This window comes from Chlorocebus sabaeus, chromosome 7 (assembly GCF_047675955.1).
Source record: "Chlorocebus sabaeus isolate Y175 chromosome 7, mChlSab1.0.hap1, whole genome shotgun sequence".
NCBI classification, from domain to species: Eukaryota; Metazoa; Chordata; class Mammalia; order Primates; family Cercopithecidae; genus Chlorocebus; species Chlorocebus sabaeus.
Genome location: NC_132910.1, coordinates 79,281,393 through 79,304,349, shown reverse-complemented (window position 1 = coordinate 79,304,349; position 22,957 = coordinate 79,281,393). Strand labels below are relative to the sequence as shown.

At 39.3% G+C, this 22,957-nt stretch overlaps 1 protein-coding gene and 1 long non-coding RNA gene across 15 annotated transcripts in view; one reads left to right on the top strand and one right to left on the bottom strand.

Moving 5' to 3' along the window:
• The window catches only part of LOC103236249 (uncharacterized), a 233,208-nt gene extending 230,180 nt beyond the window's left edge, over nt 1-3,028 (bottom strand). For all 14 annotated transcript variants that reach the window (XR_012093443.1, XR_012093446.1, XR_012093439.1 and 11 more), the window contains exon 1: nt 500-3,028. This is a non-coding gene — a long non-coding RNA (uncharacterized lncRNA). The remainder of the gene's footprint in view (nt 1-499) is intronic.
• Nucleotides 3,029-3,295: 267 nt separating this feature from the next.
• On the top strand, nt 3,296-21,886 carry PGRMC2 (progesterone receptor membrane component 2). The gene is made up of 3 exons (XM_007999785.3): nt 3,296-3,741; nt 18,615-18,770; nt 19,726-21,886. Exons 1-3 carry the CDS (start codon nt 3,324-3,326, stop codon nt 19,821-19,823), a joined length of 672 nt encoding a protein of 223 aa, XP_007997976.3. The 5' UTR covers nt 3,296-3,323; the 3' UTR covers nt 19,824-21,886.
• The last annotated feature ends 1,071 nt before the right edge of the window (nt 21,887-22,957 follow it).

Genomic DNA, 22,957 nt, shown 5'->3' with positions numbered 1-22,957 from the left:
CAAGGAACACATAGAAATTCAAGGAAGATAGGTTAATGTGGGCTGATAGAGGCCTCAGGTGGAGGTAGAATTAAAAGAATGGAAAGGCAATGGAATTTGTATCGTTGGAAATAAGAAGGGCATGCTCAGTGAGGAAACAGCATGAGTCAAGTCCTAGAGTGGGGAATGCACATAGCATATATGGGGCAAGGGACTAGGTATTGTAAGGGGAAATGTATCATTTAATAGAGGGTATCCAAGGGATTGTTTGCTGGAGAACGGGAAGGCAGGGAAGGGACTTACGGAGGCCCTTGAGTGCAAACTGAGCTTTCTGAGTTGTCTTCTTTAAATTACAGAGCACCCCTGGAGATTGGTGTCTGAGCAAAGGAAATCAGAACACAGGTCTAGTCTCTTCGTGTGGGAATGAAATAGGAAAAGACTGACAGCAAGTCACCAATCGGAAAGTTATTGCAGTACTCAAAGCAGGAGTATCCTATTGGGACAAGAGCTTGTTACTTACAGTGGAAAATAAGAAGAACTCCCAATTAGTCCAGTTCAAGGGGCTTACAATGAGAATCAAAAAAGCTGGGGTTTCCTGGAGGCTTCAAGTGTGAAGAAGTCGAGACACTATTTTATCAAGGGTATAAAGGAAAACTTTTTACTTCACATGGCAGCCAATGTTGGTTAGCTACCCAACATTCCCCACCTCACTTCCTTGACAACAGAACTTTAATACTGTCCAATTCCTCTCTTCCCTCCAAACCAATTGGAAAAGAAACCTACACACACATAATTCAGCCCCAAGGTAAATCCTGAGGTTCTAAGCTAGTGGTTCTCAACCAGTAGCACACCTCTGGGGGGTGAGAAGGGAAAAGGGTTGCTTTATGGTGTCACAATGCCTGAGGTGTGCTACTGACATTTAGTTGGAAGGAATCAGAGATGGTAAATGTCCAGCAATGCTCAACACAGTCCTGAATAAGAACTAGAAAAGTCAGATAAACACTAGGCAATCATGGATGTCCCATGCTCCTTGTCTGTTACTGCTTTAGGGACAGCTAATAGCCCAGTTCTGGTCAATAAGATATAAGGAGTTGCCTGCTTCTGGGATGCTTTCTTCTTTCCTATCAATGTTGTTCCAACTGTATATGGCTGTTGGGACTGCTATAGCTATCTTCTCCTCAAAACCAGTTTCTTCTTATCTTCCTATTTCCTTCACTGGCACCTCCCATTTTCTGTTACTAAGTCCTAAAGCAATTTTGACTTCTCCTAACCCTTAACCTTAAGGTGATTATTCCTTTAGGTTTGCCTGGGGTAAACTGATTTAACTCCTGTTCTCTGGCTATAATTATTAATGCCCTACTTTACTTCCAAAAGTGTTCCATATTGAAGGATAGAGTATATGGTTATTCATTACCAATTGTGTCACTCCCCTCAAGTACCTCTAATGTAGGGCTCAGCAATATGGCTTATAAGTTGTTTCTGCACCTCTCCAGTACTAAAAAATAGAAGTTTTTACATATTTAAATGATTTTTTAAAAATCAAAAGAATATTTCATAACTGAAATTATATTAAAAGTTCAATGTCGGCCGGACGCGGTGGCTCAAGCCTGTAATCCCAGCACTTTGGGAGGCCGAGACGGGCTGATCACGAGGTCAGGAGATCGAGACCATCCTGGCTAACACAGTGAAACTCCGTCTCTACCAAAAAAAAAAAAAAAAACTAGCCGGGCGAGGTGGCGGGCACCTGTAAGTCCCAGCTACTTGGGAGGCGGAGGCAGGAGAATGGCGTAAATCCAGGAGGCGGAGCTTGCAGTGAGCCGAGATCCGGCCACTGCACTCCAGCCTGGGCAACACAGCGAGATTCGTCTCAAAAATAAAAAGAAAAGTTCAATGTACATAGTTTTATTGGAACACTCATTCAAGTATTGTCTATGGCTGCTTTCTCGTTATAAGGTAGAGTTGAGTAGTTAAGGCAGAGACTTAAAACATAATCGGGCCCTTTACAAAAAATGTTTGCCAACCCCTGCTCTAATGTCTCCACTAGCTCTGAGTCTCCTCACCTCACACACAAATACCCTAGCCTACTGATTTCCCACTCTTTCCCCAGCCTCTAATCCTTCAGACATCTGGCTGCTATATAACCTCTCTACAAGAGTATCGACCCTGTCACTTGCCCCATCAGCATCCTCAGTGGCCCCTCCAAAACCGACAGTGAAAGGTTCAAACCTATCCTATGAGACTCAAGACAACAGACAAGGGCAAGAGAGAACACGTCAAACGAGTCGAGTGCGTGAGACTTCAGAGGTCACTTTTTCACACTAGAATTTTAAGGTGTGAGAGGCTAAAAGTCGTCCCAAGTACATAAAACAGAATCTGCAAATAAGAGTGAATGACGAATAGAAAGACGACCTCAACCTGTCCACTTCCCTACGGCCACAGAGATTATAATTCAAGGAATAACGAGACTCTAAATCCTTTAAAATTCTACAAGAGCAGCCTTGGCCAAACCCAGCGGGGAGTGGCTGCTCGGTGCCAGGGCGAGGAGCACGTAGACTGCCGATGCCAGAGAAGCCCAGTGCGGGCTCCGTGCTTTCTCTCCGTTCCAGGAAGACCCGAGCTCGTCGCCAAACTTCTCGCCGCTTCCCGGTCTGCGCGCCCAAGCTGCCGGTTTCCCGAAAAACGCCACGGCGCCCTGGGAAAAAGCAGACGCCCCTCATGGGTTTGCGCCTTGCAGCTCAACTATGCCCCAGCCTCCCACAAGCCACCTGTCCTCCGCCAGGCGTCCCGCCCGGATCTGCCCCCGCCGTAGCCGCCAAGGCGCACGTGAAGCTCCCGGGCGGAGCGAGCGCAAGTGGGCGGGAGTTTGCGAACGCGAACCCAGGCCTGGGAAGCGAAGCGATTCCGGGGCGCACGCGCAGAGCAAGGGGACTGGAGGGGCGTGCCTCCCGTAGGGGTTACGGAGAAGAGGAGAGCGCGTGGCGCTCAGGAGCCGGCGCACGCGCTGTGGTCTCGCCCCGCCCAAGAGCGTCCGCGCGGCCGTCGTAGCATCTTCTCTTCAGACCCGCCCCCATCGTCTACTTAACCTAGCGGAGGCTTGCAGCTAGAGCAGGGAAGTGTGGGGCGAGGTGGGCGGGGCGTCGCACGCGTGCGCGGCCAGCGAAAGAAGGGAGGCGGCGGGAGAGATCCGAGACAACGTTACCCCGTCAACACCCAATCAGGAGCGGCCCTGACCCCGCCCCCTCTCCTCACGTTATTGGCTGGGAGGCCCCCAGATGGGCGGGGCCGGCCGTGGGGTTGGGGAGGGCAGGGGGCGGGGAGGAGGAGGAAGGCGCTGGCGGGCAGTGATGGCGGCGGGTGATGGGGACGTGAAGCTAGGCACCCTGGGGAGTGGCAGCGAGAGCAGCAGCGACGGCGGCAGCGAGAGTCCGGGCGGCGCGGGAGCGGCAGCGGAAGGGGGCGGCTGGGCGGCGGCGGCGTTGGCGCTTCTGACGGGGGGCGGGGAGATGCTGCTGAACGTGGCGCTGGTGGCGCTGGTGCTGCTGGGGGCCTACCGGCTGTGGGTGCGCTGGGGGCGGCGGGGTCTGGGGACCAGGGCCGGGGCGGGCGAGGAGAGCCCCGCTGCCTCTCTGCCTCGCATGAAGAAGCGGGACTTCAGTTTGGAGCAGCTGCGCCAGTACGACGGGTCCCGCAACCCGCGCATCCTGCTCGCGGTCAATGGGAAAGTCTTCGACGTGACCAAAGGCAGCAAGTTCTACGGCCCGGGTGAGGAGTTGGAAGGGGAGGGGAAGGACCCCCTGCAGCTCAAGCACGACCCCCTTCGGACGGGGAGGCCTCTGGGCATCGGGTTAGTGTGCCCAGCCTTCTCGTCGCCTGGACCCCCGCGCCTCGGCCGCCGCACCTGGGACGGCCCGCCCCGCCCCTACGCACACACCGCCCCCCCGCAGCTGCGGGCACCTCCAGCTCTTCTCCCGAAACCAGGGTCCCCGCTGGCGCCCCAGCGACCAGCTCTCAGCATTCATCTTTCTTCCATGCCATTTCTCCTCGCAGCCTTTTTTTTTTTTTTTTTTTTGGCTGGATTTTTCAAAATTGTTACATTTGTCACCGATCAACGCTGGCCCTTAACCTCTTTTGAGTCTCCTAATTCCTGGGGTGGTTGGGGCACCAGGGAAGGGAGATTTCTGAAGTTGGGACCTAAACTAAAGTTTTACGCTCTGTAATTCACAGCTTTCTTTTCCTTGCCCCCGCCCCACGCTCCTCTTTTTTTTTTTTTTTTTTTGGCCACTGATCTCCTTTTTCCCTCGCTGTACTGCTCTCCGTATGGCCACGTTTAGGGGCATGTAAAGTCTCAACCCTCCAGTCTCTGAAGTCTGGACGAATAAGCAACACCTCGGACTCTTTTTAAACCAGTTTTAGTTCAGAGTTGCTTTCCATGATTAACAAGGTATGTGGGATGAGGACAGACCAGAATGCAGAGCTTATTAAAGACTGGTAAGGATATTCGCCCTGAGTTTTGGGGGTGGAGCTCCTATACCCAGCAGGCATGTCTCTCGTTTCTTTTTTCTTTTTTTTCTGCTTTTCAAGTACACGTTGATGATAACTTGTGTTTTCACTTAGCAGAACTGAAGAGAAAAAACTTAGAAGAGTCGTAGATTCATACCCCCATGTGCCAGTTATGCAAGTTAAAGATTTTTAGAAATTTGTTTTCAGAGAACTTGGTGTAGGGTAGTTGATTTAGAAGCCCTTGTTTTACAGTGTGGTTATAGCATACATTTTGGATTATGTTAATAAACTCCAGACTCATGGAACCTGTTGGTATATCATAGAGTTGAGCAACACTGTACATCCTGGTTGTGCACTGATTAGTACTAAGCTTTAAAAAAAGAAAAGTGGTGACTACAATAAGAATAAATAATTAAATTAGAGACCTAAAGTGACCTAGTATTGGAGAGAGTACATCCAAGCCTTAAAGTCACAGGGTTGGCAGTCTGGAAATAAGCTGGTTTTCTCCTTAATTTAATCTCTAAGTGTTTGAGATTTATTGACACTTAAAAATATATACTTCTGATTTCAGTGGTTGGTAGCTGGAAGATATTTTAGAAGTGCTTTGGTTTGTAGTTTGTTCATTGGACTAGAGATAAGAAATAGGAGATTTTTGTTGTTGAATTACGTAATTTATTTCTTAGTTGTTTGTACTTCTGTGTATATATACACATTTAATCCAACCAAGTGAATACATAGTTTACAGAGTTTTTGCTTCTAGTTATATAAATGTGAACACAAGGTGTCTACTGAAATCTTGTATCAGCTGAAATGGTTAATACATTTTTGTTTACTTAAGCACACGTGGGACAAGAGAGCAGGGCCAAAGTACAGTATTTAAACAGGCCAAGTGAAGTAAACTTTTTTTAAATCAAGGATTTACACAGCATTTTATACCTAGTTCAAGCTTTTTCCCCATTAGTATTAAAATGTGTGTTAAGTGATTAGAAATCCTGTACAGGTTTAAGTTTTTAATATAGACCTTACCCAGCTGAAAGATCAGCTTTTGTACCCTCTGTCTGAACTGCCACTGAAGAAAACAAAGTGTTAGTACAAAGAATTGTATTAGTCCTCACACATTATGCCTTGGCAGTATCTGAAAATAGCTAGGAGAGACAGTCATAGAGACAGTTTGGCAGCCTCCAGAGGCAAATGTTTGTTCTGTGATAGAAATTAAAAATTAAAGCCAGGCGCGGTGGCTCACGCCTGTAATCCCAGCGCTTTGGGAGGCCGAGGCAGGTGGATCACCAGAGGTCAGGAGTTCGAAACCAGCCTGGCCAACATGGCAAAACCTCGTCTCTACTAAAAATACGAGAAAATCAGCCAGGTGTGGTGGCGGGTGCCCGTAATACCAGCTACTCGGGAGACGGAGGCAGGGAGAATTGCTGGAGCCCAGGAGGTAGGGGTTGCAGTGAGCTGACATTGCCCCATTGCACTCCAGCCTGGGCAACAGACAGACTCTGTATTAAAAAAATAAATAAAAATTAAGAGTCATAGGTGGTAGATTGCTTTTTTATGGTAAGTGCACTGTGGGAGGCTCTTGAGATTACAATGGAGTAGTCAGTTTTAGATTAGTTTCTGCCAGGTCCTAGGTGCTGATGAACAACCTAAGAGTGATATACAGTTAGTATTCTACAGTTAATCAACAGCCTAACAGATATTTGAATATTTTATTATTGAAAAGAACCTTAAAGAAAGCCAGATCATTTTATGGGCTCAGAATATGTTGATATTGCATATTAATAGAAAATGTAATAAGTAGTACTTTTCAAAAAATCTTAAAGCCAAATTTCTGGCTGTAAAACAGATACAAGTTCAGTTTTGCTTTTAATTTTTATTTTCATCCTCATAAATTAAGCAGTTTTGTAGCAGAATAATTCAGAAGCAGTAATTGTTAGTTTCTGTGCCTAACCAATATCTACTCTAATTTCACAGTAATAGTTTTAGGATTAAATTTTGTGAGATTTTTCCATAATGCTGAACATATGTTTATTTTTAGACATACATTTTTAAAGTTCAGACTCTTAATTAAATATTGACAATAAATTTGGTGGAGTATACACATTTTGGCAAACAGTTGGCATTAACTGTATTTGCAAATATTAAATTTAGTAACAGATTAGGCGCTTGGCCAGCATGTGAGGAAAGTTTGGTCATGTAAAACTGAATATTGGAGGAGAAAGAAAACCAGATTTGTTAAGCATCCATTAATTTTTTTATCTCCATAATTCCTCAGTGAAGTTGGTAAGTATTGCTCCTCTACAGATGGGGAGTCTGAGGTTTAGGTATTTTAGGTAGATTGACTTGGATCACATGTATGTCTGATAAATCCCGATGGATATTACCACAAAGCTTATCTATACTATTTCTAGTAAACGGCATCCTGTGATAAACTTGTAGAGAATCTTTTATTTTTCTAACTCACCAAGCATAACTTGTAGAGAATCTTACTGTTGTTTTTCTGCATACCCTTCCCTGGTTCCCCTAAATCCAAGGATATAAAGCCTCAAAAAAACATGCTTTCGGCCAGGCATGGTGGCTCACATGTGTAATCCCAGCACTTCGGGAAGCCAAGGCAAGCAGATCACATGAGGTCAGGAGTTTGAGACCAGACTGGAAAACATGGTGAAACCCCAGCTCTACTAAAATAAATACATAAATAAATAAATAAATAAATAAATAAAGGCCGGGCACGGTAGCTAACACCTTAATCCCAGAACTTTGAGAGGCCAAGGTGGGCAGATCACCTGAGGTCAGAAGTTCGAGACCAGCCTGGCCAACATGGTGAAACCCTGTTTCTAATTAGCTGGGCATGATGGTGGGTGCCTGTAATCCCAGCTACTCGGGAGGCAGAGTCAAGAGAATCAGTCGAACCCAGGAGGTGGAGGTTGCAGTGAGCTGAGATCGTGCCGTTGCACTCCAGCCCGGATGACAGAATGAGACTCTCTCTCAAAAAAAAAAAAAAAAAAAAAATGCTTTTATGGCTTTATGTTATACTGCCCAAAATGGTGGCCCCAAGTGGTTAATTAAATGTAAATTAATTAAAATTAGATATAATTAAAACTTGAGTTCTTTAGTAACACCAGCCACATATAAAGTGCTCAGCACCCCCATGGCTACCATTTTGGACGGTGCACCTAGTTTTTTTTCAGATTGTGAGACTGGCGTGCCACCTATTGCACTAACAAGGCACCTTTTAGAGTATTTCTGTCTTCCCAGAGAGTTGTTGAAAACACTGATTCTAAAGGTCGGAGGAGGAGGAGGAAACTTCATTTATTGAGCTTAGTATCTCTGATTTTCAAACAGCCCTATGAGATTGCCCAAAGCCACATATCTAGTAGGTGGCAACACTAAGAATTAAATCCAGGTTTTCATAGCTTCAATCCTTCCCATTGTATCATAGCAGTCTATTCAGTTTCACATGTTTACAGAATCATAAGTTTTGAAGACTCAAACAGCTAGTATAATTTTTAACACTTTGATTTAATATTACTGCTGTGGAACTTTACCAAAACAGTGCTTTTATTTTTTTGGAATGGCAAAAAATTATACACTTGACCTTTTTGATAGTTTATCTCGCGTTGTTGAAACTTATAATACTGCTGCTCCCTTATTCCAGGTAGAGTATTCTTTGACATATACCAAAGCTATATTTTTTCCAACTTACCTTTTAAGTTCCACTGAAAGAAAAAAGTCACATAAGAAGAACCCCATGAGATGCCTAATATTTAGGAGGTTGGGGAAAAAAACACATGTACCTTGAAGTGTTTTTCCTCCATTTTAAACTTTATCTTCAATATGTTCACTTTTATTTAATAGTTTAGTTTGCAGAATTGGAAACTCTATGTTTGCAGAGTTGCATCACAAAAACCGGACCCAATCTTACCTATTTCTTCATGGATGTCCTAAAGTTGACACTACCCACCTCTCATCCCAGCTTCTTGCTTTGAAGCCAACTGGCTTTGTTGTTTGCTCTAATGCCCATATGCTTCTATTACCTACCAGTAAGATAAAAGGATTAGCCAGGTTTTCTGATTTTTTTTTATATTCTGCTCAAATTTCTACTAGTTATACTTAGTTGGCTCTGAATTCAACATCATCCCATTATTTTTAATCTTTGAGGGCATTGTATTTGTGTTAAATACTAAAGCATATTATAAAAGGATAGCTTGAAACTGGAAGCTATTATTCAGGGTGGAAGAAAGGAGTAGATTTAATAACATCTGGAATTAGCCATTCAAATTCTTTTAATTATTTTTCAACACTCTGACATAGACCACTCCTTTCCCTGTGCACTCATGACAGACCTGACTGTATAACTCCTGTATTCTTTTGGAGCCTATATCCAGTCTCAGGATCTTTAATAATAGGATTTCAGCTCCGTTTTTAAATACTGAGAAAGACTTCCCTGGATTTCATTACAGTAAAACCTTAAGATATGAGAAATGGAGTTAACTGAGTCTTTAAAACAGATGTTTTCCTATCCTCATGGAGTTAATAGTCTATTAAGGAAGATAGGCAGTAAACAAGGATTTCAGTATGTAATTATAATCTGTAATTAAACATGCCGTAAAAGAAATTAATAGAATGGGAATAGAGGATAACAAAGGACTTTATTTAGATTAAGTGGCTAAGCAAGGTTACCTTTTTTGTGTTAAATTGTCAAGAAAAAGGACTTGACATTTAAGCAAAAACCTAACAGAGCCAGCCATACAAAGACTGGGTATGAGAATGTTCTGAAGTGAGATTATTACTATGCCTACTATACTGAGCAAAGCCATCTAGCAGTAGATCTAGAACTGATCATATTAGAAACATCTTTAATGCTATTGATTTTCAGATTTGGCTTCAGCCTTTATCTGATTAGTATTAACACAATATTTCATTTTCCATCCCTTTACTTTTAGTCAATCTGTGTTGTTTTATTTTTCTTACATTAATGACATATAGCTGGATTTTTTCATTAAATCTAATATTAGCACTATGTCCTTTAATAGCTTAATTAGTGTATATGTTTTGTGATTACTGGTATATTTAGGTTTATTTCTATCATCTTATTTTGTGATTTCTCTTCACCTTACTTTTCTTTGCCTCTCTTCCCACTATTTTTCCTTCTCAGACTGATTTATTTCTTCCATTTTCTCCCCTCTACTGATGTCGATGTATTCTATTTCTATCCTTTTGGTGATTTCCTTAAGTTTTTGCTATAGCTGACTATCCTATGCTTTTGAATAATATAAGAATTTTAGCCAAACATCATTTTAGTGTGAATTAGAAAAAGCTGCCTCTTTAAGATACTTTACTGACATTTGACAGATTATTTCTTAATAAATAAGCAAAACTGCCATGACTACAAATATGGATAGTATCCCCTGCATTGTACATAGTCTTATGTTGAGGCCCTGGTTAGAAAGCTTTAACTCTGATTCCTCCCCCATCCCGTTTTCCACAGTATCACTATTAGACTTTAGTTTCACTATATTTTTTCAAAGTCCACCCCAAAATTGATGAAATTATCTTTTTAAAATAGTTCTTGTTTAAATTTACCAGCATGGTTATCATTTTTTAATTTACTGTTGTTTCTTGCATCTCATTTCTTGGTTTGGAGTTCACTTTTTACTTTAGTGAGGTGTGTCCTATAGTTTGGCAGGAAAAATTTTTTTGTTTGTCCTCACTCAGGAATAATAGTTTGGGTTTAGAATATAAAATTGGAGAGTGGGCCAGGCACAGTGGCTCATGCCTATAATCCTACCATTTTGGGGAGACCAAGGTGGGAAGACTGCTTGAGCCCAGCAGTTCAAGACTAGCCTGGGCAATATGGCGAGACCCTGTCTCTTACAAAAATATAAAAAATTGGCCAGGCATAGTGGCGTGCACCTGTGGTCCCAGCTACTCAAGAGTCTGAGGTAGTAAGATTGCTTGAGCCCAGAAGATCAGTGAGCCTTCATCACACCACTGCACTCAACCTGGGTGACACAGCGAGACCCTGTCTCAAAAAAAAGTGTACGTTGACCTTATTTTACCTCAGCTCTTCAGTAGCGTTATGCCACTGTCTTCCACTTGTTTGTGGGGAGTCGGCTTGTAGTTTGTCTTTACTCTTATTAATCTGTTTCTTCCCTTTGGTTGTAGTTGAGATCTTTTTGTCTTTGGGGTTTTCCTCTTTTACTAGGATTTGTCCAGGTGTGGTTTTGATTTTATTTACCATGTACCAAACTCTACTCAAGTCTGGACATATTGTCCTTTTTTTTTTCCCCCAGAAAATTTGCTGTTACTTATTGCCTCCTCCATTATCTCTGTTCCTTCCTCTGGAACTGTTAGTAGATATACATTAGGTTTTCATCTATTCTTAATGTCTCTTAATCTTTCCTTATGTACCGTTTCTTAATAATTTTAAGCAAATTTACTTTAGTTCTTTAATCTGCTTCTATTTATTCTTGGGATGCCAGTTCTCCTGTTATATGTGCTCACTCCTCTATGATGGTTTGTTTCTTCATGCAGTTTATATTTTTTATTGTGAACTTATTATCTTCAGTAGTTACTTTTTTTAATTTTGGAGTATTTCCTGTAAAATTCCATGAGCCTAAGTTGTGAAACTGGCCCTGTAAAGTGGTTTGGGTGTGTTGTGAAATAGGGCCTCACGTAAGTTAAAACAATGATTTTTTTAATTAAGTAATACATGCTCAAAATAGAAAATTCAAAAGGATATACAGTGAAAAGTAAGTCTGTTTCCCACAACTGCTCCCAGCCACCAGGTTCCCTTCCAAAGAGGCAAAGGACCAGTATACGTATTCTTCTAGAGCTATTTTGGGTGCAAGTACAAGCGTGTGGATATCTTCCTTTCCCCCCACTCTAATTATAGTATACTATGCATATGTTTCACAATATTTTAATATCACAAGAGCCTTTCACATCAGTATAGAGAACCATCTTATTCTTTTAAATACATGCATAACGTTCTTAACGTTCTGTTATATGAATGTCATAATTTAACAGTCCACCGTTAACATTTGTTTTCAATCTCCTGTTACATGATGCAATAAATATGTACATGTCATTTTACACATGTGTGTAAATTATGATTATCAAGTAAATTCCTGGAAATAAAATTACTGAGGCTTGGGATATGGACATTTTTAATTTGGATTCTTGTTTCCGAACTGCTCTTCAGAGAGGTTAGACCAATTTACACTTGATGAAAATGCCTGTTTCTAACTTCTTGCCAAAAACGTGATATTAAGCTTCTTGGTCTATGTCAATCTGGGTTAAAATGGTATCTCAATATTTGTTTACATTTACACTTCTCATTTACTTAGTGAGGTTGGACTTTTTAAAAAGTTGAGTCATTTATGATTCCTTTTCTACAAATTGCTTATTCATATATTCTTTGCCACAGTTTTTCTTTTTTTTTTTTTTTTTGAGACGGAGTTTCACTCTTGTTGCCCAGGCTGAAGTACAGTGACATGATCTCGGCTCACTGCAACCTCTGCCTCCTGGGTTCGAGTGATTCTGCTGCCTCAGCCTCCCGAGTAGCTGGGATTACAAGCATGTGCCACCACACCCAGCTAATTTTGTATTTTTAGTAGAGATGGGGTTTCTCCATGTTGGTTAGGCTGGTCTCGAACTCCTGACCTCAGGTGATCTGCCCACCTCAGCCTCCCAAAGTGCTGAGATTACAGGCATGAGCCATTGCGCCCAGCCTTGCCACAGTTTTTCAATCATCATATAGATCTTACAAATTTTAGGTGTTCTTTGTAAAGTAAAGCAGCCTTTGCTGCAAATATTTTTTCTAGTTTAGTTGTCTTTTTACTTACTTAGGTGTTTTTTTGAACCACACAAATTTTTGGTTTTGTATATTCAAATTTATCTTTTATGGCTGCTAAGTTATGTAGTATACTTAAAGACTTTATACACTTAAAAGTTGTTTTTAAAAATGTGTAGTTTTTTTAGTACCTCTATGTTTTCAGTTTTTTAGTTCCATTTGAAATTGATTTTGCTTTAAGATGTGAAATTAGAGTCCAAATTTGGTGGGATGGTGTGTGTTTGTTTGTTTTTGAGAAGGAGTCTTGCTCTGCCGCCCAGGCTAGAGTGTAGTGGCGCCATCTCGGCTCACTGCAACCTCCATCTCCCGGGTTCAACCGATTCTCCTGCCTCAGCCTCTCGAGTAACCGATATTACAGGTGCCCACCACTGCGCCCAGCTCATTTTTGTATTTTTAGTATAAGAGATGGGGTTTCACCATCTTGGCCAGGTTGGTTTCAAGCTCCTGACCTCGTGATCCACCCACCTTGGCCTCCCAAGGGGTTGTGTTTTTTAACAGAAGGTTATCTAGTTGTCCCAACATGTTTCCCCAAAAGGGGAGTAATCCCTTTTTCCCAATACTTGAAGTCATCTTGAGTGTTCACTAATTCCTGTAGATATCTGCGTTCATACTATTTTTTCACCTTGGAATTTTCATTCTACATGGGTTGGATAAACTCAAGCCCCACTCCCATAAGTGGCACAGGCCTGGAGTTTTAATTTTTCCGTCTTTACGCCAGCCTACCCATGGACCCTGGAGTTACGGCCATATGCTCAGTTCACAGTGTTGCTGAGAGCTTTTGACAGTAGCTCAAATTTCAGAAGCAAAATTGCATTTTCAGTCCCTTATAGAATCATACTATTCAAGAGATTATTTAGTTTGGCCTCAACTTTAGGCAGGTAAAATAATTTTCCTAATTTATATTTGAGGGATCTAAGGACTACAGAAATTGAGACTTGCTCATTGTTACTTGTTGAGTGGATCCTCTAGAACCCAAGTATCTGTCTTCTTGAGAGGTTTTATTTCAGTTTTACCATACTGCATTCTCTCTAAAAGTCTTGGGACTTACTGGACCTAAGCATAAAAAAAATTTATTAGTTCAGTTAATCACTTTTACGTATTGCCTCATTTGTTGATAGGCTCATTATAATCTTATTTGGAATAAATTACACAATACTAAGTGTTATTAGTTACTCAATTTATAATCACAAAAGACTTGTCAAAACAGGCCTGAAAACTGCACTGTTGATAAACTTTAATTAATTAAAGTTCATCTCTGAGAGATGTAGTTTTTAAACTGTAAGAATAACTAAAATATCCCCTTAGAAACACTAAGGTAGCTATATAATCATCCTAATAATCACAGAATTATCTGTTACTACATATTTTATTTACTTCCTCCTGGAATTTTCTGTTTATTAAAGTAATATTTAAAACATTTTACAATGAACATATGTTGTTGCTGTTTCAAGAATATGTTCTAACTGATTATTTTAAAGTAAGCAGTTTTAGGATACAGTAACTAATAGGTTTATTGAACTTTAAAATACCTTGACCACAAGTTGGATTGACTCTAAAAACTAAATGAAATCTGAATTCTGACTAGTATACTATCATGTTGGTTTTTGGGTTGTTTTGTTTGTTTGTTTGTTTGTTTTGAGACAGAGTCTCGCTCTGTCTCCCAGGCTGGAGTGCAGTGGCGAGATCTCAGGTCACTGCAAGCTCTGCCTCCCAGGTTCTTGCCATTCTCCTTCCTCAGCCTCCCGAGTAGCTGGGACTACAAGGCACCTGCCACCATGCCCGGCTAATTTTTTGTATTTTTTAGTAGAAGCAGGGTTTCACCACATTAGCCAGGATGGTCACGATCTCCTGACTTCGTGACCCGCCTGCCTCATGTTGGTATATTTAACAATAGCTTTGAAATAAAATTTATCTTTAAAATGATGTCCTTGAATATTTGTTATGTAGGTACATTTCAGAGTATCTGCTTTGACTGAATAATGCTGTTCATTTTTTGTAGCAAGAATTTGCTTAAAATTGGGAGGCTATTTTTGGATCAACATTGTATTTTAATATTTGATAAAGCAACAGAATTTAATTCTTCTAGTTATTACTGAACTGTTAGTGTCTAAATGAGCCTTAATAATAAAAAATAACCAGATCAGTTTATGTAAACTAGCCTTTTTAGAAATAAATTAGGCTGGGCACAGGGAGGTTGAGGTGGGCAGATCACCTGAGGTCAGGAGCTCAAGACCAGCCTAGTCACCATACATGGTGAAACCCCCTCTCTACCAACAATATTACAATTAGCCGGGCATGGTCCCACACCCAGTAATCCCAGCTACTTGGGAGGCTGAGTGAGGCAGGAGAATCACTTGAACCTAGGAGGCAGAGGTTACAGTAAGCTGAGATCACACCACTGCACTCCAGCCTGGGTGACAGAGTGTGACTGTCTCAAAAAAAAATACTAATATAAATAAATAAATTATATCATGCAACAGACTTAAACCATTTCAAATTTGCTTTATTTGGGTAGCTCCCTATTGTTTTAGTATTATGAATAGCCAAGTATACTTACCAAAATATTAGAATTGGTAAATATTTTAAGTTTGTTATATAAGGGGGTAATGGAATGGGAAGGTATTGCTGACTTTTCAGATAAGCTCCTGATTGTATTATGAATGCAGGGAAATATCCTTTTATTAGACCTCAAATCCTCCTTCCTCAGAGTAACCTATCCAGTTCCAACTTTAGTTCCTAATATTATATTCTTTTATGACCTTACAGAAGGCTGGGCATGGTGCCTTAGACCTGTAACTCTAACACTTAGGGAGGCAAAGGCAGGAGGATTGCTTGAGGCCAGGAGTTCAAGATCAGCTGGGCAACAGAGTGAGACCTTGTCTCTACAAAAAATAAAAGAAATTAGGCAGGCCTGGTGGGCCATGCCTCTAGTCCCAGCTATTTGGGAGGTTAGGGCAGGAGGATCACTTGAGCCCAGGTAGTAGAGCATACAGTGAAATATGGTTGAGCCATGATCGAGCCATTGTACTCCATCCTGGGTGACAGAGTAAGACCCTGTCTCAAAAAACAAAACAAAAAAATTTGTTAATGGTCTTACAGGAAAGAGCATAGAAAACTATTACCAAAAAGACCTTTGCAGAAGTTAAATGCTTCCTGAGGGAAATTCTAAACATATGGAGAAGACAGCTTAATATAGTTTAGGCAGTAGGGGAATATGTTAATCACTGAATTATTCTTTTCTGTTCAAGAGTCAACAGAACATCATTTGTCTAGAATTTGGCTTGGATTATTAACTGTTGACTTAAGTTCACTCTTACCAAGTCAATCATTCCCCCCCCCCAATACCCCAGAAAGAGCATATTTTATGAAATTTTTTTTATTCATTCTGTGTTGAAGCTTTCTTAGGGAAGTTGGTAGAGAAATTTATTAGAGAATGCACTGGTATATATTAATATACTCAAAGATGGAGGACTTTCTGATTGCTGTTTTTATAATGATTTTATCTTCTTTGTATCATTTAAATGTGTTCTATGGCTTATACTCTGAAGTGCCTGAAGTATATCAATGTTTGCAGGACATGGAGATAAATACTATAATAGAATGCTAAGAAGAGCTATTGAGTAGGGCTTTTTTGTTACTTCTCTTCCATTTTGATTTAATAAATATTCGAAAATCTTCATTCTCTTGAAATTTTGTAAATAGTAAGATGCTCCTGTTTTCCTGGTTGTTACTCCATCTTTGGGCTTGTGAGTCTTCTATGTGTTTTCTTGAGATACACTGTTTGGAGGATTTAGGAAAGTGGAAGTAGTACTCCCAGTTCTGTCAGTAATTTTAGGCAAATCACACTGAATGCCTCTGCTCCGGTTTTTTATCTGCCAAGTGGGGAAGGCAAAGTCTGTCCCTTCCACTTTGGGAAATCTGAGAGAGGAAAGTGAGGTTGCTGGAAAATTCTTTCAAAAATTGAAACTATCATTTTCCATTTGTAGATTGTTATGGCCTTTATTAGTTTTATTTTTCCTTTCGTGTGTTTCACTTTTTGCTTTTCAAGTTTATAAGCATTGGTCTAGTCAGCATTAAGGGTAAACATAATGTTTATATATTTTTTTGTCATTGTTTCTCAGGAAATTTTATTTTTAAACACACTAGTTCTCTGTCTCTGTCTCTCTCCTTGTCCTCCTGAAAACACCCATTGCCACAAAGCGTGTAGAATTTTGCACACACATGTGCGTGCACACACACAGACATAACTGGTTAATACCCTTTTTTTTTTTTTTTTTTGAGAGTCTTGCTCTGTCGGCCAGGCCGCAGTGCAGTGCCGTGATCTCAACTCACTGCAACCTCCATCTCCTGGATTCAAGCAATTCTTCTGCCTCAGACTCCCAAGTAGCTGGGATTACAGGTGTACGCCACCACAGCTGGCTAATTTTTGTAGTTTTAGTAGAGGCGAGGTTTCACCATGTTGGCCAGGCTGGTCTCAAACTGCTGACCTCAGGTGATCCACCCGCCTCCACCTCCCACAGTGTTGGCGTGAGCCACCACACCTAGCCTGGTTAATACCCTTTTGAATGTCAGTTGAGATGATAGAAAAAGTTTGAAGGTTACGAATATTGGCCAGTGGTAAATTGTATTCCATATTCTTATATAGAAGACACATTTGAAAGTATAAAATGGTAGCCTATGTTAATAGATAAAATAAATTACAGGTACACATCCATTCAGTGGGATAATGTATAACCATTCAATGATTAAATAATTGTTGATAGTCGTGTGATACCAAGTAGCAATATGGAAAATGCAATAAGAATAAGAAAAGCAGAATAAAAATGTACTTTACTGGAACTGTTAGCTTTACTTTCATGTTACTGTATCAATACCTATTAATGTTACTCTTAAAATTATTGCTAATGCTACTTCTAGTTCCATGCAGTAAACTTCAGGGAATGAATTTCACATCTGGTTAACTTTATAGTACAGTGCTGTTTGCAACTCAAGTTAATACTCATAAATGCTTAGATACCTATTTAAGTGAAACCTCGATTTCTACTCTCAGAAAGTATAGAGACTTTTTGACACATAACTTTCAATTTCCTAAATGCTTTTACATATGTATATAATCATTTTGCTCATTTAAAAATCAAGGAAGTTCTAGTTTTTTTCTGCTTGTTTGCTTATCAGAACATACTTTGTTCTTTTATTTATAAGCCCTCTTTTTCACCACTCTGTTGTTGTTCATAATAGTGTCTTTGCCTACCATAAGTGAATCTGTTTGAAGGGTCAGAATCTTGAGTTTGTTTTTATTTGGAACTACAGCTAAGTCATTTGGAAGAAAATTATTACATTCCTACTTTATGCCAGGCACAGTGCTAGGCATTGAGGATACAGAGATGAACGAATTGCTATTCTCAAGGACAGACCTTGGGAATGGTTTTTGTCAGCACATCAGTCATGCCATTTCTCCTCAGAGAGAACGGTACCTAATTCCTTGGGTAAAATGCTAATTATTGCTTAATGTGTCAGTCCAGAAGAATTATTCCTTATAGCTACTTCCTCTGTTTCTCAAAAGTCATGACAAGTAAGAGCTATTATTTTCCCTAATGACTTTTCTTAGTTTATATAGATCATTGTATATATATTATGGTAGTCAGGTGATTTATTTTGAATATGGGTCTTTTTTTATTAAACCACTCAGCAAAGATTTATTAAATGCGTGTTGAGCACTGAACTAGTCACTGGGACCACAAAGATGATACAGTCTGTTTTCTCATAGAATTACAAACTTCATAAGGATAGCAAAGAGAAAATTGTTACAGATTCACAATTCAGCTGAGTCTTTACATAATACATGATGTTCTGTTGATTATTTTTATTTTTATTTTTTGGATGCCACTATTAATTAACAGCAACCAGTAAACATTCTTTCCTCTCAAGCAAACTGGCTTCTAAACCTAACCACTTAAGTTTCTTCTTCTCCCTCATTACCTCACAGTCTTCATTTTGAATATAAGTTTGGGGGTATCTGAAGTAATTGAAATTGAGGGTTTTAAGATCTAAGTGAAAAGCTTTACTTTGGTCAAAAGGCAGATTTCCAACAAATTTCTTCTCTTATTCCATCTAGTATCTGTGCATGTTTTGAAATTAAGGATATATACAAATGTGAATTATGAGGGATTTTTTTTTGTTTGTTGTTTTCTTGTTTTGTTTTTGTTTTTTACTTTTTCCTTTGAGACATTCTAAAATATTGTTAGGTGATCTAAATAATTTCTTTTCTTTTTTCCAGCGGGTCCATATGGAATATTTGCTGGTAGGGATGCCTCCAGAGGACTGGCCACATTTTGCCTAGATAAAGATGCACTTAAAGATGAATATGATGATCTCTCAGATTTGAATGCAGTACAAATGGAGAGTGTTCGAGAATGGGAAATGCAGTTTAAAGGTATTTTTATTTTGTTGGATTCTTTGGAAAATTAAATATTTGTTCAAAGAAAATATATACTATTTCACATGCTTTAAGAGCCTAAGGATGTCATCTGTTTTTGTTGCCATCATTATTTGATAATATTTTTAAAGATACCTAAAGCTGAGTGGAGTGGCACACGCCTGTGGTCCCAGCTGCTGATGGGAATCCCTTGAGCTCAAGAGTATAAGTACTAACCTGGGCAACATAGTGAGACTTGTCCAAAAAAGGAAATTGCAAAAAATAGCTAAATAAAAATATGGTTGTTACATGTGATACTTATTTGGAAAATCCATATTTAAAAAATGACTTGTTACAAACTCTAAGCCTCATAAAAATTGTGATACTTGTAGTCCTTTAAAGCTTGTTCATTAAGGTTTAGTTTTTTAAAAATACAGGCTTATATTTAAAACTGAATTGATTACTGATTTCAATACTATAATTTATTCTAAAATGATTTTACAGGTCTTAACACTCGAAATGTAGGTAAAAAATATTGTTCCCCTTTATTATGCCCTCGTAACATCATTTTTTAACACTTGTGTGATGCTGTCCCAGCTGTTTATCTGACCCCTGGGTCCCTTGGAACAACTGTTCTGGTTTGGCTGGGTACTGAGATGGGTCCTGGACTTAACTCATTTTTACAAAAGATCTCCAAGTGATTCTGATGCAGTATCCAACTAAGAATCACTGGTACAGACCACTCTCTTGCAAAGAATTCCCAAGCCTTGTAAGTTCCCTAATCCTGTTTTCTTTTGTTCAGGCTTTACATGTGTATAAAGACCAGCCATGGTGAAGCAATTTTAGAATATTTAGATAATATTCTAGTATCATATTTTATATGATTCTAAAACAGACAAATGCCTTTTCTCTGTGTAATGGAATAATGAAACAAATTTGATCACCACTGATTTTCTTTTGATGTGTCTTTCAGAAAAATATGATTATGTAGGCAGACTCCTAAAACCAGGAGAAGAACCATCAGAATATACAGATGAAGAAGATACCAAGGATCACAATAAACAGGATTGAACTTTGTAAACAACCAAAGTCAGGGGCCTTCAGAGCTGCAATTCTTACTCCCTTTCACAGAATGTCCAGCGTCTGGGTTTGATTCATCTGCTGCGAAAAACATTCAACAAATTGTGTACAAGATAAATGAATATCACTATGAAGATTTGATTACTAGACATTATTTATGCTGCCAAACTCATTTGTTGCAGTTGTTTGTAATGTCTAGCGGGGCTTCATCATCCTGAAAAGAAGGAGACAGGGATTTCTTTAAAGAGCAAGAAAGTCACAATATTACTTCTTTTCTTTCCTTCCTTATTTCCTTCTTTCCTTTCTTCTTTTTCTTTCTTTTTAAAATGTATTGAAGACAACCAGATATGTATTTGCTACTCAAGTGTACAGATCTCCTCAAGACACGTCAAGGGACTCCTCTGTCACATACTGTGTTTTTATTTTACCATTGGTGAGGGAGGCGACCTGATCAGGGGAGGTGGGGGTACACATCAATTTGAGTAGTTTAGGCTACTGTAACATTAAAATGTGAATTCCCAAACTTTTGTTTTTGGCTTTGTCAGGGAAAAGAAAAATATCTTTATAAATCTTTGGAAATTAGAAGAAGAAATTTCAGGTGGGTTTAAGTCAGAGCTAGTTCCCCAACAGAAAGATCATTTGAAACCAGTTTTTATCCCTTCTCTTTCCTTCCCTTTCCCTAAATCAAATCAATATTAATTGTGCCTTATTTCACTTAACATAGACTTGAATTATTTTTAGGGAAAGCCCCTATAATGAATTCAGAAGTCACTACAAGCAGCATTAAGACTGAAGTTGGAATATTCTGTTGAACGTAAAACCTTGATATCATTCTGTGTATATAGAATGTAAAAGGAATATTCAGTGTTAACTGCCATATATGTAATATACACAAACTCAATTAGCATTGTGATGGCCAAATGCATTCCCCTGTGCTTTTCTGTTTTAAAAAAAATTGAAAAATCAACTCTTATCCCCAACAGCTGCCTAATTTTAGGAGTCTGACCCTCCACATCTCACTGGTGTGGGTGCATGGGGCTGTGGAGTGGATATCTGTATGGGTGTGTCTGAATGTGTGTGTGAGCGCCTTGGAAGGGACTCTTTCTGCAGATACTGTAAATACAAGTACCATTTTAATAAAGCATGTACAATAAACCAAAATAAGCTTGAGTTGGACTTTATATACAGAACTGTAAGCCAGTGCAATATGATAACAGTTGTAAGATTGTGCATTTGATTCAAGGAAAAATCTTGGAAATGAAAAGCAGGCACTGGGTAACCAAGTTGTACACATTGTACCACATTCAGCATAACTTTAGGAATAAATTCCACTTTGTAGAACATTCTCCAGAAATCTGAGATTATTCAGGTAAGAATTAGTATATTAAATGTACATCTTTTTACTTTATATCTGATGCCAACTGATTATACTAGATGTAATAGCACCCCAGGTGGTCGTTATTGAACACAAAGCATTAAAAGAATATTGCACTGATAGATACTAAATTATTCTTTTAATAGGCTGAAAAAGCCCTTACTAAAAGCCCCACATATTTCAATTATTTTATTTCATTGTGACTACTTAGGTTCTGGGCTGGGGACAAGTTCACTTAAAACAATTTTGTTTAACAAGTTGCCAGTTAAAAGACTTCTGCTTTGTAGCTATATGCAGAAGCCATCAAACAAAGGGGAACTTTAAACTGCAACAATAAGCTAAAGTATGTAAAATGCTACATTCTATTCAGTCTTGGAGTGCTTTGTAGAAAGTCATCTTCAGCCAAATCTGCTGAAGACAGGTGTGGAGTGCTGGTAAATGCTTTGTGTTTTTATGTAAAATATTTCCTAAACAAAAAATGTTAAAAGTACATGTCCTCTGTAGTAAACTGGTATCTATATATATGAATCATTTGAGCCTAAAGTCTGGTAATAAACTGTACTTATGAATAGAGAAACCCTAAATATTCATGCAGTAAAAGTTATGTGGTCTGTTAAGAAAAATGAGTAATTTATGTTTTGGACTTGAAATAAACAGTGTTCTGTAGATAATTCCTCAACTTCAGTTGAATGTTTCTCATTCTCAGGTAGTTTTTCAGGTAGTGTTTGAATGAGGGGACCAGACAGTGCTGGTATTGTTCCTGTCCCTGCCCCCCAACCCTCCCCCCACACACTCTCCTGCTTAGTCCTATTTTCCAATCTTGCCTGATAATTAGAATTGCTTAAGGTACAGATTCTTAGCCTTCAATCCAGACCTACCACCTGCTAAGCCAGAATCTAAAGAGAGTGGGCCTCAGAATTTATTTGTAAGGAATGCCTCAGGTAATTGTTATGAACAGAAACACTTAGGAAACACTAATTTTTCAAGTTAATATTGACTATCTTTGTCAGGCACTTGAAATGGCCTTACTCAGGTAATTTTGATCTGATTCCCTTCATTTGGTTTTGTGTCATTCAGGAGACTTCACAAAATTCTAATGTATGATTTTAGAAAACAGCAAATTTTGATAGTCTTTAGATTTTTATCTTTGGGTAGCATTTCCAAGTTGGCATATCTCCCACATTAAATCTATACTCTGTGTACTAGCCAGTTTCTCTGCATTAGGAAATGAACCTGTAACAGTTACAGATCAGGTTTTTAAAACCTTTACCATGGTGCTAAGGCTGCTTGTGTTTCCTAACGGTAATTCTACCTGCCTTTCTGCAGGTAGATCTGTTTCTGATTCTGCAGATCTGCAGAATCCAACATTACACATACCTTTACCCACATTCTCGAAGCTAATTTGCTGAATTACCACTGGGAGATACTTTGTTCTGTAGAAAACTCGATATTGGATCGGGCTGTCCTTATCCAAGTATTTTACATAACCTCTGTTGATAACTGGAAAGTGCAGCAAGTTGCTAGTAAGATGTGCCATTAACATGTTAACTGTGTAACTACAGAGCTTTTATGGATCAGAATAAGCGGGTAATACTGTAGCAAAGAATTTGTAAAACTTGCAAGTTGCTTTGAGCATATTGAAAATAAGAGTCATGGAATATTGTAACAATGATATTGAATGAATTGTTCAAATTCTTCTAATTAAAGTAGCAAATGCTTAAAAGAAAACTTTTGAGTATCTATGTTCCAT